The 21,217-nt window shown below is 49.1% G+C and overlaps 1 protein-coding gene across 5 annotated transcripts in view; it reads right to left on the bottom strand.

Annotated features, from left to right (window-relative positions):
* Positions 1–21,217, bottom strand: part of HDHD5 (haloacid dehalogenase like hydrolase domain containing 5) — a 34,646-nt gene that overhangs the window by 10,852 nt on the left and 2,577 nt on the right. The window contains 5 exon segments of one of the 5 annotated variants that reach the window (NM_001194230.1): positions 882–915; positions 2,822–2,915; positions 4,763–4,875; positions 5,845–6,048; positions 16,830–17,010. In NM_001194230.1, coding sequence (NP_001181159.1) covers positions 882–915; positions 2,822–2,915; positions 4,763–4,875; positions 5,845–6,048; positions 16,830–16,955 — 571 coding nt within the window. In that variant the 5' untranslated portion in view covers positions 16,956–17,010. 5 annotated transcript variants of the gene reach the window in all.

The raw sequence follows: 21,217 nt of genomic DNA, 5'->3' as shown, positions 1-21,217 counted from the left end.
CCCATGTCCTAATAACATTTGAATGTCCCACCTGATATCCTGATATCCACATAGGTGAACAACCTTTTCAGAATTACTTGAACAATTCTATTTTACATATAATCACAAAGTATTTTTGTACAGTTTCAATAAACATCGATTTTTCCAAAAATAAACCAGACTGTTCCAAAAATACAACTATCCTGTAAGTCAAGAGAAGACTGTACGTTGCCTTTTGAAAACTCTACCAGGAGTTGTTCCCTGTTTTGGAAAATTACTTGACCAATGGCAATGCTGCCCCTGATTTCTGAGTCACCTGTAAAACACACCTATCACACCTATGAACACACTGACATCAGCCTGCATTTGTAGCTGTTAACATTCATGGTGATGCTGTTCAGTGCAACCATTTTACTTCTTGGATAAGTACTACATACTGAAATACATTATCTTCTTACTAAAAATGTCTCCTTTTATATCCCCCTATTACAGTTAGGGCTTTATACTGAACTAATTTTTAATATGTGTGTATAGAAGTTATATTACCTCTGAATTTCGCTTCAGGATAATAAAGGGGATATTCCAACGTTCTTGCTATAAAAAGGGGAGAACTAGGTTTGAAAGTGGAGAAACACTAGAGCAGATCACCTCTAGGTGCCTTTCCACTGCTAAAAGTCTCTAAGCTTACGGTTTTCCTGCAATAGTGAGTGGCACGGGGAAGGAAAGACTAACAACAATCTCAGAGGTGGTGAGTGGCAGATCCAGACCAGGGCCCGGGTGTCCTGACTCCAAGGCCCCCTTGCTGCTGAACCAGGCTGCAGGCAGTCACACCGAGACAGCCTGAGGGCCAGAGAGGACAGGGAGAAAAGACCTCACAACTCATCAAAGACGACCTCTCTTACCTTCAATGGGGGGGAAGTCATTCCTCGGGAGGGGCTGCAGAGAGATAAATGAGAGGCTATAAACACAAGTCACCGTCCACTCCTGGAGAACCACACCTCCACCTCCGGAGTGCTGGGAGGGGAGACACACTCCACAGACCCCACACTCGTGGCCAAGCCCAAGCCAAGGGAAAGCTGGAGAGGACTGAGGAAGATGCGAGAAAGGCGAAAAGACAACGGCCAGGTGGGGCCACAGAACAGGCAGGACACCACATGTGAAGTCACCAGGAGGAAGGGTGGTCAGGTGTCTTTCTCCGGTGGGAGAGGACACAAGACACAGCCAAGTAAGAGTCTAGAATCAGGCAGCTAAGGATGCAGGTGAGCCCGTGGAGATGAAGGTGGCATTGGGGCCTGATGGGCCATTTCTCCTGTCGGTTCTCAAGCAGGCGGCTTCACTCAACCAGCCTCGAGGGTCCATTCCATCCCCAGGCCATGGTAGTCTTGGCTCTGCCACCAACCAACTATGTGACCCAGGACAGGTCACTCCCCTGTGTGAGGCTGCCTCTGAGCTATTCTGAGATCTGTTCCAGCTCTGACATTCTGGTTCTCCACAGAACTTGCCCAGGTCAGGGAGAAAGCCCTCACAGGAGAGGAAGTGCTCTGTTCCATCAGAAAGCTCTGGAGGAGGAAGGACTTAAGCTACATCTGCAAATAAAAGTTAGTTATCTGTTTATAACTGCATGTCGTCAAACTGTGAGAATGGTCTGACTCAAGACCTGGGCCATGTGATACGTAGACAGTGCGATGAGGAGAAAGTGAGCCAACGGGCACCTCGAGAGATGGCAGTCATGCTGCAGAGGATCACCAGGGATCAGATGAGACGGTGGACAAAGTCAGTGCTCAAAAATGAGCCCAGCACACAGGACACCTGGGCAGATGTGCAGACTGGCCAGTGCTTCCTCTGCAAGCAAGCCGCCTCTCCCAAGGGCAGCTCAGTGCCAGGCTTCAGGATTGCTAACTTCACAATGGCCAGCAGCTCTCCTGGGCAGCACTGGGAAGGCCGGCCAGTAAGTCTGGAACTCCTTGTTGGAAGGGATGCTGCAACTCTGAAAGGGGTTCCCAGGTAATGACAAACAATACAGAGAGGACAGGGAGTAAAGCCGTTCACTTCTCTGGGCTATTTTTTTCCTTTTTTTTTTTTCTTTTTTTGGAGACAGGGTCTCACTCAGTCGCCAAGGCTGGAGTGCAGTGATCACAGCTCACTGCAGCCTCCAGCGCCTGGGCTCAAGCAACCCTCCTTCCTCAGACTCCTGTGTAGCTGGGACTACAGGCATGCGCCACCATATCTGGCTTTTTTTTTTTTTTGAGACACAGTCTCACTCTGTCACCCAGGCTGGAGTACAACGGCGTGATCTCAGCTCACTGCGACCTCCGCCTCTTGGGTTCAAGTGATTCTCCCACCTCAGCCTCCCAAGTAGCTGGGATTATAGGCGTCCATCACTGTTCCTGGCTAATTTTTGCATTTTTAGTAGAGATGGGGTTTCGTCATGTTGGCCAGGCTGGTCTGGAACTCCCGACCTCAGGTGATCCACCCGCCTTGGCCTCCCGAAGTGCTGGAATTACAGGCGTGACCCACCATACCTGGCCAATTTTTTTAAAATTTTTTTGTAGAGACGGGGGTCTCACTATGTTGCCCAGGCTGGTCTTGAACTCCGGGGCTCAAACAGTCCTCCCAAAGCGTTGAGATTACAGGTATAAGCCACCGCAACCAGCCTCTGGGCCATTCTCATAAATTCAGGGAACAAAACCCTTAGCCAGATGTGCCTCCAAAGAGGCAATGGACATGCAGAAGCATGGACAAATCACAGCTCTGCAGAAGGGCTTGCAAGGTCAGCGACACAGCCAATGCAGGGCACGGGAGGAGTGAAGGATGACACAGCCCAACCCGTGCTCCTTATTACCGTGGTCTTCAGCCGCCGCTCCAGGTCCACCATGTCAAGCAGAGGGAAGGCCATCCGCAACTCATCCATGGTAACAACATTTCGGAAGCCCAGCCTGGAGCAAGCTCAGGAAGTAATGCTGGACAGTTCTTGGGGAAGAAGCCTTTCTGAATGCATCAAATCACAAGTGAAGGGAACACAACCCACTCCTGATCAAGCCAGGCAGGAGGGCACCAAGCAGAGCTCAGCAAGGATGGCACAAATCCTGCAGGTGCTGGCAGGCAGGCTATAACTGCACAGCCAGAGTAGAGAGGGCAGCTCCTGGCTAACCCACCAGCAGTCACCAGGCACATGCCAGCTACCAGGTCCTACACTGGGCACAGCCCAGGGGGCCAAGGCACGTAAGAATCTCTGTCCCCAGCTGGGTGCAGTGGCTCATGCCTGAAATCCCAGCACTTTGGGAGGCTGAGGCAGCAGGATGGCTTGAGGCCACGAGTTCCAGGCCAGCCTGGGCAACGTAGTGAGACCTTGTCTCTACAAATAAAGTCAGTTAGGCATGGTGGTACCCACCTGTAGTCTACTCAGGAGGCTACTCAGGAGGCTGGGGCAGGAGGATCACTTGAGCCCAGGAGGTCAAGGCTATAGTGAGCTATGATTGCACCACTGCACTCCAACCTGGGCAACAGAGTGAGACCCTGTCTCAAAAAAAAAAAGGTTCTGTCCCCAAGGAGCCGAGCACATTCAGAGCCCATTAAAACCAGTGTTCTAAGAACAGTGCTGCCAGTCAGTGCTGAGCTCAGAAGAGACTCTTCAGTGGGCTGGGGAGTCCAGAGGAGTCATGGAGAAGTAGGGCTGGAGCTAAAATCTTAAAGGATGAACCCAAATCAGCAAGGAAGAGGAGGCCCTGGGGAGGGACAAGCCAGCTTCAGCTGCCTCCATCTTCCTGTCCTCAATTCCAACTTGCAATCTTAACTGGACATGGTTTCAGATTACTTTCAAAATGAATTCCCCCAAAATCCTGATTCTATCAGATTGCCCCATCAGTAATAAAGCCTGCTCTGCCCTCCATTGCCCTGAGAAGTTGGTCAGACTCCTCAAGTTTACTTCCAAGGTTCCCGACACCACCCACCCTTCCTGTTCTTTCATTCCTCTCCCTATCCCATTCCCAACCTCCTACTTCCCCTGCCTAAGAAAGCTTAGCCATCTCCCGGGGCTCCACTGTACCCCTCCAAGAAGCCACAGGCAACTCCTGCCCCAGGGATACTCCAACCCCTCCCCTCAACGCCTGTGGCGCAGCTCCTGTGAGCTTACAGGACTTCCATCATACACCATCGTAAACGCTCCTTTATTGCGCACAGGGTTATTCTTGCCTCCTCAAGCACAAGCCCTTGATTTATTCGTAAGCCTCACGTCCTCATCCCAGTCCTCATCCCATTCAGAGTGTGCAGCAGACCACTGGCACACAGGACGTGCTCAGCACAACTCAGTTGCTTGAAACAGGGGCCAGGTATTATTCCGCAGGCTCCCAGAGACAAGCTCCCCATAGCTGCTTCACTACCACTGGCTAATAAACTGACTGGGCACCCCAAGGAAGAGGCTAGAGCAGGGGTTCCCAAACCTAGTTACAGAACCACTAAGAGAGATGTTTTGTTTTTTTAAAAAATACAGATTCCTGAGTTTTACCCTAGACCTAGTGAATTAAGGCTCCAGCGCAGATACCCTGGAATCTGTATTTTAAGCCCCTCGGAGGATTCTGATGCAGGGGTATGAGGACTGGCTTCTAGAAACCACCAGACATGAGGACTGACCACAATCGGGAGCTTTCCTCCCTCCCCTGAGCCCACAACATCGCCTGTGTACCCCAGCACCCGGCACTCCTCACTACAGTCCCCACTCAGCTAAGGGAGGAAACGCCCCAGCCCTGCCCCTTCCCTTCAGCCAGAGTTAAGACCAAAAGGATACCCCTGGGCATTTTCCACCACGGGCCCCTGCCCAGACACCAGCATCCGCTTCTCATGGTACTCTGAGAAGAGCTTCATGGGGCTGTGAGAGAGGATAACTTGGTCTGCATCCACCTGTAGGGACAGCCAAGACAGGGGAGGGCAGAGGAAGACAGAACTGTTAAGGGAAATAATGAGACAGGTGGCAGGTCCTTTAGCCTGCTCAGAAAAAGAAAGGTGAGCAAAGCCCTTTCTAGCACCCAGCAGCACTTCTAAAAGGCACCCAAACAGATGTGAGAAGAACCTGTCTCATTTGGTTCTTGCCACACAAAACAAGAGACCAGAAATGCCACAGATGTGGGTTCTGACCACTCGCCACCGCCATCCCGTCAGGTTCAGTTTGGATTTCCCAAGCCCCCATTTGGAAGCCACAGGGTTCATGTGTGCTCCCTGTCACTGTCACAGAAATTGGTCTTTTACTTTCTATTTTCAGTTCTGCTAAGACTTAGCTACTTAACATTTATACTAACCCTAACAACGCAGCCTTTAGTTGGAAGGTTTTTGGAATTCTCTCTGGAAATCACAGCAAGGAATCAATTTTATTCCGTCACACTTTACATGCAACTTTGAGCAGCATCATCTAATACACCAGCCATTTTATTTACTCTCTTGGCTCCAAAGGACTCTTTCCAAAAGCTGAATTCACCCTCAACAAACAAGAATGCATCAAAGTTGGGATATGGTGCAGGGCTGCAGGTGGCTGAAGAGGACAGCACTCCTTCGGGTGTACACATCACACTCAGGAAAGCCAAGGTGTGACTTCAGAGCTGCACCTGCTATTCCCGCTGTGCAGAGTTCCAGACATGTGTGTGACCTTTGCTTTCCAGGGACTCACACCCCCAATACCCAGAAGAAAAGAAACAGATACAACGACATAAACTACAACTACCAAATACACAGGCAGGATTTCTGTGTTCAGCTGTGGCCATGACCTAGGACCAGGTGATTCCATATCCCAACCCAAGGGAAAGGGACTTGAGCTGGGGCGGGGGGTCCACTAAGAACCAGGTCCGTGGGCTTCCATGCCTCTGGCTGCCTTCTCACCTCGCACCCCAGCAGGGCTGACAGCTCCTGGGCTTTGCTGTGTTGTAAGCTGTTCCCAGCATTTGTGACAAAAACCACGGGCACCCGCAGCTGCCCCTGGGAGTTCATCAGCCTTCGGAAGGCTTCCAGAGCAGCAGGGATCACTCTGTGGCCCCGCACAAGCACTCCATCGATGTCCAACAGGAACCCAAAGGTGGGCGGGCTCTGCAGAGATGGTAAGATAATCACCAGTATGTGAGTCAAGAGGTAGGAAGAGAACAAGGAAACAACCCTTACAAAGAGAGGCTCAACACCATCCTCGGGTCACTCATGTCCCTTGAAAACCTGTCAGAAAGAACGAAAAAATGAAGACGGGATTCTGATAGGGTAATTTTTAAATTAGAACATAGAGAAATCCAAAGAAAATATAATCCCAACACTTATTTTTATTTTTTATTTATTTATTTATTTATTTTATTTTATTTTATTTTTTTTTATTTTTTATTTTTTTTTTTTGAGACAGAGTCTCGCTTAGTCGCCCAGGCTGGAGTGCAGTGGCGCGATCTCGGCTCACTGCAAGCTCCGCCTCCCGGGTTCACGCCATTCTCCTGCCTCAGCCTCCCGAGTAGCTGGGACTACAGGCGCCCGCCGCCTCGCCCGGCTAATTTTTTGCATTTTTAGTAGAGACGGGGTTTCACAGTGTTAGCCAGGATAGTCTCGATCTCCTGACCTTGTGATCCGCCCGCCTCGGCCTCCCAAAGTGCTGGGATTACAGGCGTGAGCCACCGCGCCCGGCCCCAACACTTATTTTTAATCATTTGTTTTTACAGACAGAGTCTTCCTGTCACCCAGACTGGAGTACAGTGGTGTGATCATGGCTCACTGCAGCCTTGACCCACCAGGCTCAAGGGATCCTCCCGCCTCAGCTTCCCAAAGTGCTAGGATTATTAGGTGTGAGCCACCGAGTCCGGCCTAACCCCAACACTTTAAAACAACCAATTAATAGTTTCCCTTTTATCTATTCTTACATTTGTCTTGTAGCTACAACTGTACTATATGCAATTTTGCATCATCTCGTTCTTTTTTGCTTGACATATCATAAATATTTTTATGGATTACAATAGCCTTTATAACCATCTTTTAAGATTTTATTATAGCAAAAAGTTGGTTGGGCGCAGTGGCTCAGGCCTGTAGTCCCAGCACTTTGGGAGGCTGAGACAGGTGCATCACGAGGTCAGGAAATTGAGACCATTCTGGCTAACACGGTGAAACTCCGTCTCTACTAAAAAATACAAAAAACTAGCTGGGCGAGGTGGCGTGCGCCTGTAGTCCCAGCTACTCTGGAGGCTGAGGCAGGAGAATGGCGTAAACCCGGCAGGCGGAGCTTGCAGTGAGCTGAGATCCGGCCACTGCACTCCAGCCTGGGCGGCAGAGCCAGACTCCGTCTCAAAAAAAAAAAAAAAAAAAAAGATTTTATTATAGCAAAAAGTTAAAACAAATATAACCTCAATCACTACAGACAATATAAAAATGTTTCAGAAGTTTCTTGTCTCCAACTTACTTAGTCCTATTCCTGTCTTGCCTAATTTCCAGAAGGCTTAAATCCATAGTATACATAACTTTCTAATCTTAACACACACATAGAATCATGTTGACTTTGTTTTCCATCTTACTTTTTTAGTTGGTATCTCTTGGCTATCTTTTTTTTTGAGACAGAGTCGTGCTCTGTCGCCGAGGCTGGAGAGCAGCAGTGCGATCTCAGCTCACCACAACCTCTGCCTCCCACGTTCAAGTGATTCTTCTGCCTCAGTCTCCCAAATAGCTGGGATTACAGGTGCACCCCACCGTGCTCAGCTAATATTTGTATTTTTAGTGGAGACGAGGTTACGCCATGTTGACCAGGCTGGTCTCGAACTCCTGACCTTAGGTGATCCACCCACCTTGGCCTCTCAAAGTGCTGGGATTACAGGGGTGAGCCACTGCACCCCGCCCTACCATTCCATATTAATTATGCATAGCTCTATTTCCTAAACATCATTTCTGGCTACATACTATTCTGAGTGAATGATTCACTAATATTGTTCTCTGTATTTTGGAGTTTTCCACAATTTTGCTATGAAAAATAATGCTACAAGGAATCTCTTCAGGAATACTGATTTTTTTTTTCCCCACATTATGGGTATTTCCTTGAGCTAGATTCTTAAAAATAGGAGTAATAAATCAGAGAGAGCAAATGTAATTACGCAAACACCTGCTGACAAACTGCTGTTCAAAAACATGTCCACTGGCAACGTACTTTACCCTTACAGTATTGATTTTCACAACTGTTTGTTAATTATCAAACTTTTTGATAATTTAAAGGTAAAAAATTATCTCTTCTTGATCTGCATTTCCTGGATTTATAAAGTTGAATGCTGTTTTTAAAAATCATTCCATTTCTCGTTTTATAAACTGCCTGTTAACATACAAGATATTCTTCAATCGTCAAAACAAATCTAACCTAACTTGTTTGCTATTCTTCTTTTGTTGGTGCCAACCAGGTCAAGTCATTCTTATTGACACACCTACTCTATGCACAGAGCTCCCTTTATAAAGAGCAACCAGAAACAGAAATGGTGCTCTAGGCCAGGTGTGGTGGCTCACACCTGTAATCCCAGCACTTTGGGAGGCTCAAGAGGGTAGATCACTTGAGATCAGGAGTTCAAGACCAGTTTGGCCAACATGGTGAAACCCCGCCTCTACTAAAAATACAAAAATTAGCCAGGCGTGGTGTTGGGCGCCTGTCATCCCAGCTACTCGGGAGGCCGAGGCAGGAGAATCACTTGAACCTGGGAGGCGGAGGTTGCAGTGAGCCAAGATCGCGCCACTGCACTCTAGCCTGCGCAACAAAGCTAGACTCTATTAAAAAAAAAAAAAGAAAGAAAGAAAAGAAAAGAAAGAAAGAAAGGAAAAGAAATAGCGCTCCAGTTCCTAGTTTCTTAGCTAGGGTGACAGAGCAAGCAACCAGCCTAGAAAGCAAACTCTAAAACAGCAGCATTTTTGCAAGTGCAAATCAATTCTAGGTAAGTTCTAAATAAATAAACAGAATTAAACAAAGGCAGTTTCTTCAAAGAGAATTTTGTGCCAGGCAATGAAAGTGTTAAATATATCCTGTAACAAAACTCTTTGCACCCCCCGGTCACCCCCAGACTAGATGAGTGGTTCCTGCCTGCCTACATGGTTCAATGAGAAGACAATTAGACAAGCAGCCCCAGGACAGTCTACAGGGAGCCTTGCACTAAGAGATGAGCCCACACCAGGGGCACCTGACCCACACGGGTGGGGAAGATCGGCCATCACAGGTCTCCTAGGCCAATTTAAGGAGTTTGAAAATGGAAAGTGGTATCATGAGACCCGAACTATAGAAAAAAAAAATTGGCTGCAGAGAAAAGACCACATTGGATAGACTGAAAGGAGTTAACTCAAAGAAGACCAGGTGGGACCAAACGCAATCCAAGATAGAGAAGACGGAGGTTTCACCTGGGAGAGCAGGATAAGAATGGAGATCAGGGGGCATTATCAGAGACAGAACAGTCATGACTTGGTAACCATCCAGATACAGGGGTGGAGGGAAGAGGGAGCCACACGGACTCCCATGCTTTTTTAATTTGGTCTGGGAACCCGGGAGGATGGATGCTGGTATGAGTCACTGAACCCAAGGGCACAGTAGGAGCAGGCAGTGAGAGGTCATTGGAGGATACAAGGTTAAGTCCCACTTTGGACCAGGAGACAGGCAAGTGGAGACATCAGCACTGGACAGGTCTTGGAGATGAAAAATGTGGAAGGTCTCTCCTCTCAGAGAACCAGGAAGAACAATACAACTTAATAAGGGACCACACAAGACCTGCCAGCAAAAGACAGTGCAAGGAGGAAAACCAAGAGCATGTGGGGTCAAGGAAGCTGAGGGATGCCTCTGGGTCAGTAAAATAGAGACTGGAGTGGCTGTAATGATCCCATCTCCCTTCCACTGAACAGGCAAGACCCCCGGGAGAGGCAGTCTTCCAGCTCCTCCATGCTAGCCTGTACACCAGCCCTCCAAGCTTGGACAATGACAGCTACAGAGCCAAGCAGGAGGGGGGCAGGGACCCTGGAAAAACAGGAGGAAGTACCTCGAGCCAACAAGATATCACACCTGAACACCAAAAAATAGCTGCCAAGAGAAAAGGGACCAAGCTCCACATGCCACACAGGAAATGCCTGGACAAATGGTGCCTCTAACCCTTGGCTTCACAGGATTATGCTGTTGCACCCAGACCTGTCACTGTCCCAAGCACTCAGCCAGACATGTAACAAAGGCATTTTTATGTATTCTTTTTGGCAGCCCTTTGGGGAAGTGTCAGCATCTCCAAATGGCCTTGCCTAGCAAAATGTGCCTGGTTTATTATACAAGGTGTTCAATATACAGGCACTAAATTACCTGACTGGACAAATAAGACACCAACCTCAGAGAGAACTCAGCAAGGGTCACCCAGTTCACAAGTGCTGGATTCAGGATTCAGCCTCAAATTCAGCTGGCAACTCGGCAGCACCTCAGAGAAAACAGGGGACCCCAGGACTGCTTCCCCCACCTCCTGCTAGCCCCCCTCCGTGAGCTCCATTTCTTCTCTCTCGTCAACATACTCATGTACCCTCAAGGATCCCTGGAGTCCCTCCCTATTCCCCAAGAAATCTCACTAGAATGGGGGTCCTAACCTAGGCCCACAGATAGATTTCATAAAGCCTCTTTAAACGTTACATGCATTCTTCCTGGAAAAAGTAACCACAGCACTTTTCGGATTTCATTTTCCTATTCTTCTCAAGGAGAATCACTGCCTGGGCTTAAAGGGAGGAGTGGATGTGATTTGCCCTTTACCCCCATACCTGGCACAGTGCTTAGACTCACAGGTGCTTGACAAAGGCTGACTGGATGCTGAATGACCCAAAGGATAAACGGTTAGGGAGAAATAAGCACTTCCTGACCACCCTATCCCTTTCTGAAGGAAAAGAGTGGCCCTTAGAAAGTAAGTCCCTGGAGGTAAGGACTGGGCGATTCCAACACTTTTTTGAGGCGTGATCTTGGCTTGCTGCAACCTCCACCACCCGGGCTCAAGCGATCCTCCCACCTCAGCCTCCCAAGTAGCTGGAACTATAGGTGCGCACCACCACACCCGTCTAATTTTTGTATTTGGCAGAGATGCAGTTTCGCCATATTGGTCTGGTCTCAAAGCTGGTCTCGAACTCCTGGACTCCAGTGATCTGCTGCCTTGGCCTCCCAAAGTGCTGGGATTACAGGCATGAGCCACCGTGCCTGGCCAACACTTTTTTTTTTTTTTTTTTTTTTTTTTTTTTTTTTTTGAGACAGAGTCTCGCTCTGTCGCCCGGGCTGGAGTGCAGTGGCCGGATCGCAGCTCACTGCAAGCTCCGCCTCCCGGGTTCACGCCATTCTCCTGCCTCAGCCTCCCGAGTAGCTGGGACTACAGGCGCCCACCACTGTGCCCGGCTAATTTTTTGTATTTTTTAGTAGAGACGGGGTTTCACCGTGTTAACCAGGATGGTCTCGATCTCCCGACCTCGTGATCCGCCCGTCTCGGCCTCCCAAAGTACTGGGATTACAGGCTTGAGCCACCGCGCCCGGCCTGGCCAACACTTTTTTTTTTTTTTTTTTTTTTGAGACGGAGTCTCGCTCTGTCGCCCAGGCTGGAGTGCAGTGGCCGGATCTCAGCTCACTACAAGCTCCGCCTCTCGGGTTTACACCATTCTCCTGCCTCAGCCTCCCGAGTAGCTGGGACTACAGGCGCCCGCCACCTCGCCCGGCTAGTTTTTTGTATTTTTTAATAGAGACGGGGTTTCACCATATTAGCCAGGATGGTCTCGATCTCCTGACCTCGTGATCCGCCCATCTTGGCCTCCCAAAGTGCTGGGATTACAGGCATGAGCCACCGTGCCCGGCCAACACTTTTTTTAAGAAACAGCCTTGCTCCGTCACCCAGGCTGTAGTGCAGTGACACAATCGAGGCTCACTGCAGCCTCAACCTCCTGGGCTCAAGGGATCCTCCCACCTCGGCCTTCCAAAGTGTTGGCACTACAGGCTTGAGCCATTATATAAGCCCAGCCCTAACATCTCTTTTTTGTACCGTTATGAACAGAGCATACTGTTCTGAAAATTTAAACTTAAAACTCATTTGCTCAAAATCTGGAGACAATCAGATAAATTTTAATAAGGTCTACATTTTATCTCAATTTTTTTGGTTTAAAAAAAAAAAAGGCGCCAGGCGCAGTGGCTCACGCCTGTAATCCCAGCACTTTGGGAGGCTGAGGCGGGCAGATCACCTGAGGTTGGGAGTTTGAGATGAACCTGACCAACACGGAGAAACCCTGTCTCTATTAAAAATACAAAATTAGCTGGGTGTGGTGGCCCATGCCTATAATCCCAGCTACTCGGAAGGCTGAGGCAGGAGAATTGCTTGAACTCAGGAGGTGGAGGTTGCAGTGAGCCAAGATCACGCCATTGCACTCCAGCCTGGGCAACAAGAGGTAAACTCCATCTCAAAAAATAAATAAATAAAAATAAAAAATAAATTAAAAAAATTTGTAAAGGCCTAGATTTTAAGTGATATTAAGGAATTACTAATGTTGTTAGGTATGATATTGGCATTGTGGTTATGTTCAGAATGTCCTTTTTTTTTTTTTTTTTTTTTGGTTGAGACAAAACAGGGTCTTACTCTGTCACCAAGGCTGGGTGCACTAGTGTCATCTCAGCTTACTGCAACCTCAACCTCCTGAGCTCAAAGGATCCTCTTGCTTCAGCCTCCCAAGTAGCTGGGACTACAAGCATGTGCCACTACATGCCTGGCTAATTTTTTTTTTTTTTTTTTTTTTTGTAGAGGCAGGGTCTCCCTATATTGCCTGGGCTGGTCTGGAACTCCTGGGCTGAAGTAATCCTTCCAACTCCCAAAGTGCTGGGATTACAGGTGTGATCCATGGCACCCAGCCAGAATGTCCTTATTTTCTTAGAGGTACACACAGAAGAATTTAGGGTTGAAATAACAAGAAATCAGAGATTTACTTTAAAATCTCAGAGCCACAAAAAAAGGAGGAGGGAGATAAGCAAAGCAGGTGTGGAAAAACATTAATCAATCTGGGAGATGGGCACAGGGGTTCATATTATTCCAATTTTTGAATTTCTGAAAACTTACATAGTTAAAAAAAAAAAAAAAAGCTCATTTGTACAATGGCTGCAAAATTTACCATACATAGTTTTAACAGTCATTGCGTAAAGTCGTAAGATTTGCCTTTTTTTTTTTTTTTTGAGGAGTCTCACTCTGTCACCCAGGCTGGAGTGCAGTTGTGCAATCTCGACTCACTACAACCTCCGCCTCCTGTGTTCAAGCGATTCTCCTGCCTCAGCCTCCCAAGTAGCTGGGACTACTGGCACGCACCAACACACCTGGCTTATTTCTTATATTTTTAGTAGAGACGGGGTTTCACCATATTGGCCAGGCTGGTCTCAAACTCCTGACCTCGTGATCCGCTCATCTTGGCCTCCCAAAGTGCTGGGATTACAGGCATGACCCACCACGCCTGGCCCAAGATTTGCCTTCTTAAAAATAAGAATCCATAGCCCCTGTAATTAGAACAGCAAAGTTTTCAGGAAAACTGGAGCAATATCCATAAGGCTCCCTCATCCATCACTACAAACCCCTCCCCAACCTTCAGGATGTACACAGAGAACCAGGCACCCAGTACCATAAAAAGTGAAGGTGTACATCAATTATAACAAATGTACCACACTAATGCAAGATGGTAATACAGTCACGCACCACAACGATGTTTCAGTCAATGACACACTGCATATACAATGGTCCTTTAAGATTATAAGGGAACAGGAACTCATAGCTGAAGAAGAGGCAAGAGAAAAGGTAGCTGCAGAAAGAAAAGAACATTCAAGAAAATTCAGTGAAGGGTTCAGCAGAAGCTTTTACAGACCTCAAGTTCCTTAAAAAGTCTGAAACATGAACTCCAACACCAAAAGGTTTTCATTACTAGAGAAGAATGTTTATGGTACATTATCCACTTACAAGCAAACCTATGACAAAAAAAGAAACCAAGCAAACCACAATGGACATATTTCTGGTAAGAGTGACACCTCAAGAGCCTCAGAGAGGTCCTTCAGAAGATATACAGAAGACAGCACTGTTAACACAGATGACAGTCCCATGCATATGACTGCCCTAAAGACCTTCCAATGGGACATGGTGTGAAGGCGGAAGACAGTGATATGGATTACCTGACCTGACCTTGTGTAGGCCTGGGCTAGTATATGTTTGTGTCTTCACTTAAAAGTTCAAAAAAAATTTTTTTAAGGCAGGGCATGGTGGCTCACGCCTGTAATCCCAGCACTCTGGGAGGCCAAGGCCGGCGGATCACGAGGTCAGGAGTTCGAGACCAGTCTGGCCAACACATGAAACACCATCTCTACTAAAAATACAAAATATTAGCCAGGCGTGGGGCAGGCGCCTGTACTCCCAGCTACTCCGGAGGCTGAGGCCGGAGAATGGCGTAAACCCAGGAGGCACAGCTTGCACTGAGCTGAGACCACACCACTGCACTCCAGCCTGGGTGACAGAGCGAGCGAGACTCCATCTCAAAAAAAAAAAAGAAAAAGAAAATAAAAGAAAAAAGCTGGCCGGGCGCAGTGGCTCATGCTTGTAATCCCAACACTTTGGGAGACCAAGGCAGGCAGATCATGAGGTCAGGAGTTCGAGACCAGCCTGGCCAATATGGTGAAGCCCCGTCTCCACTAAAAATACAAAAATTACCTGGGCGTGGTGGCGGGCGTCTGTAATCCCACCTACTTGGGAGACTGAGGAAGGTGAATTGCTTGAACCCGTGAGGCAGAGGTTGCAGTGAGGCGAGATGGCGCCACTGCACTCCAGCCTGGGTGACAGAGCTAGATACCGTCACAAAAAAAAAAAAAAAAGAAAAAAAGAAAGAAAAAAGCTATGGAACAATGATATAAATGAAGCTATTTAGTACAGCTGTACAATGTGTTGTGTTTTAAGCTAAGTGCTATTACAAAAAAGTAAAAAGTTTTAAAAATTAAAAACTTGGTAAAGCAAAAAAAGTTACACTAAGTTAAGATTAATTTTCTTTTTTTTTTTTTTTTTTGATAGAGTCTTGCTCTGTTGCCCAGGCTGGAGTGCAGTGGCCCAATCCCCGCTCACTGCAACTTCCCTCCCAGGTTCAAGGGATTCTCCTGCTTCAGCCTCCTGAGTAGCTGGGATTACAAGTAATAGATCCATTACATAGATGGGGAAACGGAAGCTTGAAAAGCTAAGTAACTTGCCTTAAGTGAAGCTGCTAACAGACTGCACAGGATTCAATTCTAAAGCTCGTGCTCAAACTCTATGCTATGCTGCATTCTTCTTTTTCTACTCTACCGAAGAGTCACTTGGAAACATCTCCGGACTCTGCGGAGATGCTAGAGCCAATATAATAGTTACAAATGAGGGCAATATTTCCTTATATTTATACCCTCACAGTTTGTAAGTCCTTTTATCAACATATTCTCATTTCATACTTCCATCTTGGTCACTTCTAGCGTTGTGACACTGGCCAAGTCACTCAGCTGCTTTGAACCTCAGCTGCTCCATATGTAAAAATCGTAAAGACAACACAGCTGTTAAGAGCTTAGACTCTGGCACCAGACTACCTGAGTTCCAGATTCTGTCACTTACCAGCTGTGTGCCCTTGGGTAAGCTGCTTAACCTCTCTGTGCCTCTGCTCCATCTATAAAATGGGAAGACTAATAATCGTACTTTCCTCGGAGTTGTTATAAAGATTATACGAATAACTGTGGAGAACCTGGCATAAAGTAAGCACTATGCGTTTTTTTTAATGTAAGTAGTTTGGCCGGGCGCAGTGGCTCACGCCTGCAATCTCACCACTCTGGGAAGCCAAGATGGGCGGATCATCTGAGGTCAAGTTCGAGACCAGCCTGGCCAACATGGTGAAACCCTGTCTCTACTAAAAATACAAAAATTAGCCAGGTGTGGTGGCGCGCACCTGTAATCCCTGCTACGCAGGAAGCTGAGGTAGGAGAATCGCTTAAACCTGGGAGGCGGAGGTTGCAGTGAGCAGATATTGAGCCACTTGCGCCACTGCACTCCAGCCTGGTGACAGAGTGAGACGCTGTCTAAAAAAAACAAAAAACAAACAAAAACAAGCAAGGATTACTGTGAAATCAGTATGTTAATGTAAAATATTACTTGTGGGTTTAGAAGACAAAGTGGTTCCTTTTACAGGAAAAGGCAAAACGGCCCAAGGGAGCGTGAGAGCCGTGGATCTGACCAATCAGGTTTAATGTCCCGGCACAGCCGTCTCCCGCTGTGGCTTCCTCACCACACAAGGTCACACCTCCTCCGAAGCGTCGGGGAGGCTCACACATCACTATCGTGCCGGACACACAGCAGGCGCCGGCTCCAGCCCTCCTGCTCCCGCCCGCGGAGCCTCCAGCGCTCAGCCAAGGTCACCGCGAGCTGAACCGATCCCAAGGCCCGCACCAAACCCACACGCACTTGGGGGCGGCGCACCCGCAGGCGCGGCTCCCGGCGCGTGGCCCCGTCTCCTCCACATGCAGATGAAAAACACGGCCCAAACGACCTCATGGTGGAAATCAGAAAACGCACAGGGAAAACAGGGACGCGGACACCTCCGGGAAGCGCAGGGGCTGACGAGCAGCCTGGCCGAGGCCGTCCTGACCAGCGCTCTCCCGCGGGAGTAGCGTTTCCGAGGCCGCGGGCGAGTCAGGGGGAGGGAGGGCACATCGGGCCCCCGGCAAGAGCTAGACGCACTCGGGCGCGACGACTGTCCAGGCAGTTTCCAGGAGGCGGGGATGCCAGCCCGGCCGTCCCTCCTTCCCCGCGGCTCCCCGCCCCGCCTCCGGCCCTGAGTGGCGACTGGCTCGGCCGGAACCCGGACGTCCTCACCTGAGCTGGGCCCACAGCATAGCTCCTGCGGGAGGGGCGGCCCAGAAGCCCCGCAGCCGCGCGCGCCGCCCGCCAGCAAAGCCAGCGCGCTGCGCCGAGCGAAGCCACACAGCCCCACGCAGCCATCCGGCCGTCGCCGCGCGCACGTGCACAGCGTACCGCCCGCCCGCGAGTCCGCCCGCCGCGCAGCCAATCAGCGGTCGGCGCGCGCGGCATCACGGGAGTTGTAGTCCTGTAAGCGCGCGGAGCCAGTCGGCGCCTACGGAACTCGACCCTCTGGCCACACAGGGGCTACGTTGTAAGGAAGTGCGAGGTCCCGCCGCTTCCTAGACCGAGATCGCGGTGAGCGGGCCTCGGCGCACGGTGGGCACGGCCTGGGCGGGGGCGCCTGCACTGTCGCCCCGCGCCTGCGGATCCCGGGAACACGCGCGGCAGGCCCCAGACCGACCTCCCTCAGCTTCGCGGACTGTCTGGGCCGGGAGTCTCAACCTTGACTTCAGGGACCGGTCGCTGGGGCAGACCCTTAGTGGTGTTCAGGCCCTCTGGGCCCGTGTCAGTCAAGGGACGGTCGTCGCGCGCCAATTGTTAAGTCTTTAAGTGTGCAAACCCGCTGACGCCCTCCCCGCGGATAGGGAGACTGCGCACCTGAGCCCGCCCCCACGCGCGCACTGCGGAGAGGTAGAGGCAGGAATGTAATACACGATACAAAATAACTACTCCAGAGAGGGCCGGATGACTAAATCGGCAAACACTTAGGGAACACAACTGTGTCCGCTGCGCGGCTCCCGCAGTAGACACAAGGGTGAATGAGCAAAGAATGGACTTCGGTCACTGAGAGAGGAAGCCGACTCCGTCCATGGAGGCCCCTAGCAGAGCTGGATCTGGTAGTCCCCGGTCATGAGGGGAGATTCTGCTGGAGAAAGAGAAGTCTCCATTCCCACCCTTTGAAATGTGTAGGATGCCCTCAGATTCTTTGGCCCGTTCATAGGTATAGCTACACTAAAAACGCGGGAGCCTACAATGTATTTAGGACTAGCAGAGAGGCAGGGAGTTGAGGGTATGGACAGAGACTGTACTACCCCACAAGTTAGCAGGCCAGGGTGCCGTGGCTCACCCCTGTAATCCCAGCACTTTGGAAGGTCAAGGTGGGAGGAACGCTTGAATCCAGGAGTTCCAGATCACCCCTGGGCAACATAGGGAGACCCCTTCTCTATTTTAAAAATAATAAAATAGGGCCAGGCACGGTGGCTCACACCTGTAATCCCAGCACTTTGGGAGGCTGAGGCGGGTGGATCATGATGTCAGGAGTTCAAGACCAGCCTGGCCAACATAGTGAAACCCCGTCTCTACTAAAAATACAAAAAATTGGCCGGGCATGGTGGCTCACGCCTGTAATCCCAGCACTTTGGGAGGCCGGAGCAGGCAGCTCACCTGAGGTCAGGCGTTCGAGACCAGCCTGATCAACGTGGAGAAACCTTGTCTCTACTAAAACTACAAAATTAACCGGGCGTGGTGGCACATGCCTGTAATCCCAGCTATTTGGGAGGCTGAGGCAGGAGAATCGCTGGAGCCCAGGAGGTGAAGATTGCGGTGAGCCGAGATCGCGCTACTGCATGCCAGCATGCCAGCCTGGGTGACAGAGCGGGACTCCGTCTCAAAAAAAAAAAAAAAAAAAATACAGCCGGGCGCAGTGGCTCAAGCCTGTAATCCCAGCACTTTGGGAGGCCCAGGCGGGCGGATCACGAGGTCAGGAGAGCGAGACCATGCTGGCAAACACGGTGAAACCTCGTCTCTACTAAAAAATACAAAAAACTAGCCGGGCGAGGTGGCGGGCGCCTGTGGTCCCAGCTACTCCGGAGGCTGAGGCAGGAGAATGGCGTAAACCCGGGAGGCGGTGAGCTGAGATCCGGCCACTGCACTCCAGCCTGGGCGGCAGAGCCAGACTCCGTCTCAAAAAAAAAAAAAAAAAAAAAATCTTAATTCAGTTCAACTACAGTTGATCAGAATTTAGAAGACTAACTTAAGTCAGTCAAACTCACAATAGCCCAACCCTTAAATCCTGCCAGGGGACATAGCCCTCTAGGATTGCAATGTTCCTAATCCCTTCCTTCTATTAAACTACCTAGAAACTGATTTAGTCATTAGAAATTTATTGGTATGATGTCTTTTAAATATGCCCACAGTTTTTTTGACAATCGGCTCCTTAAAAGTTTAGCCAAGCGCAGTGGCTCACACCTGCAATCCCAGCACTTTGGGAGGCCAAGGTAGGTGGATCACCTGAGGTCAGGAGTTCAAGACCAGCCTGGCCAACATGGTGAAACCCTGTCTCTACTAAAAATACAAAAATTAGCTGGTCATGTGCCTGTAATCCCAGGTACTCGGGAGGCTGGGCCGGAGGATTGCTTGAACCTGGGAGGTGAAGGTTGCAGTGAGCTGAGATCGCACCACTGTACTCCAGCCTGGGCAACAGAGTAAGACTCGATCTCAAAAAGAAAGAAAGAAAGAAAAAAAGGCCAGGCACAGTGGCTCATGCCTGTAATGCCGGCACTTTGGGGGGCCAAGGTGGGTGGATCATCTGAGGTCAGGAGTTTGAGACCAGCCTGGCCAACATGGTGAAACTGTCTCTACTAAAAATACAAAAATTAGCCAGGCATGGTGGTGTGTGCCTGTAATCCCAGCTACTCGGGAGGCTAAGGAAGGAGAATCACTTGAACATAGGAGGCAGAGGTTGCAGTGAGCTGAGATTGAGCCACTGCACTGTAGCCTGAGCGACAGAGTGGACTCTGTCTCCAAAAAAAAAAGCTGGAGTTGGGTGGGTGTGGTGGTTCATGCCTGTAATCCCAACAATTGGGAGGCCAACGCAGGTGGATCACTTGAGCCCAGGAATTCCAGACCAGCCTGGGCAACAGGGCAAAACCCTGTCTCCACAAAAAGTATATAGAAAAAAAAAAAAAAATTAGCCAGTCATGGTGACACACACCTGTAGTCCCAGCTACTCTAGGAGGCTAAGGTGGGAGGATCGCTTGAACTCAGGAGGCAGAGGTTGCAGTGAGCCAAGATTGTGTGCCACTATACTCCAGCCTGAGCAACAGAGTGAGACTCTGTCTCAAAAAAAAAAAAAAAAAAAAAAGCTGGAGTCTCATTCTAATTCCCCTCCCATTGAGTGTGGGCTGGGCTTCACTGACTTCTTAATAAATAACATGGGACAGAAGTGAGTGTAGTTGATTTCCAAGGCTAGGTCATAAAAGATACGGTGACCTCCACCTTGCCCTCATTTGGATTACTCATTCTAGGAAAGCTAGACGCATGGCAGAGATGTCATGTGGTGAGGCCATTCAAGCAGCCCTGTAGAAAGGCCCACATGGTGAGGATCTGAGGCATCCTACCAGTAGTCAGGAGAGATAAGCTTGGAGGTGGAACCTCCATTCCTGGCAGACCCCTTGACCAAAACCTCATGAACCACCCTGAGGCAAAACCACCCTGAGGCAAAACCACCCAGCTAAGTCACTCCTGAATTCCTAACCCTCAGAAACAGGGAGATAATGAAGGTTTGTTGTTTTAAGTCATTACACTTTGGGGTAATTCATTACACAGCAAAAGACAACTAATATCTTGGTGATCAGGACTATGTCACACTTAGCGTTATTAATCTTTAGGAGTTCTCAGCCTAATTCAACAGTGTTCCCCACATGGGCCTGCCTTGCTTTCATCCTTCCTCAGCCTAATTCAACAGTGTTCCCCACATGGGCCTGCCTTGCTTTCATCCTTCCTCCATTGTGGACTGAATGCCATAAGACCATTGCAGCCCATCCAAGGCAAGAACCAGAAATGGGCTGGGTTTTGCTGTTGTTTTAGTTGGTTTGGTTGGTTTGTCTGTTTGTTTCAGAGAAAGATGACAAAAGGTGCACTTCGGGAGATTCCAACATGATTATTGAATCAAAGACTGTGTGTGAATGTGGTAAGTCTATTAGATTCTCTGGGTTCATAAGCCAGAAAAAGGTAAGAACCATCCTCTAAGGAGAAATCTCACAGCTAAGGCTTGCCATGTTAAAGAGTTTGCACTTCCAGAAACAAGGGCACTCATGTCTACCCTGTACTGTTCTAGATGTCTTCCCATTCTGCCAGATGCACGGAGCACATATTCTGCAACCCCAGCTCTATCTTTGGGCAATGCTGAATAAACACTAACAAACTCGGGCTCTGTGGCTTACATTGTAAGCAGACCCCTTGCCCTGCTGTTACTTAACACATCTTTATTTTGTTTCCCAGTCGTGTTACGACACACTCACATTGATGTTCTTTCACATTCAAGTTCAGAATATTTGCTCCGTTCACTTGATTGAATTTGGAGACTTCCCAAGTCTTTACATCAGCACGTCTTCTGAGTT

This window comes from Macaca mulatta, chromosome 10, assembly GCF_049350105.2.
Source record: "Macaca mulatta isolate MMU2019108-1 chromosome 10, T2T-MMU8v2.0, whole genome shotgun sequence".
NCBI classification, from domain to species: Eukaryota; Metazoa; Chordata; class Mammalia; order Primates; family Cercopithecidae; genus Macaca; species Macaca mulatta.
This window is presented reverse-complemented; position numbering and strand designations above follow the sequence as displayed.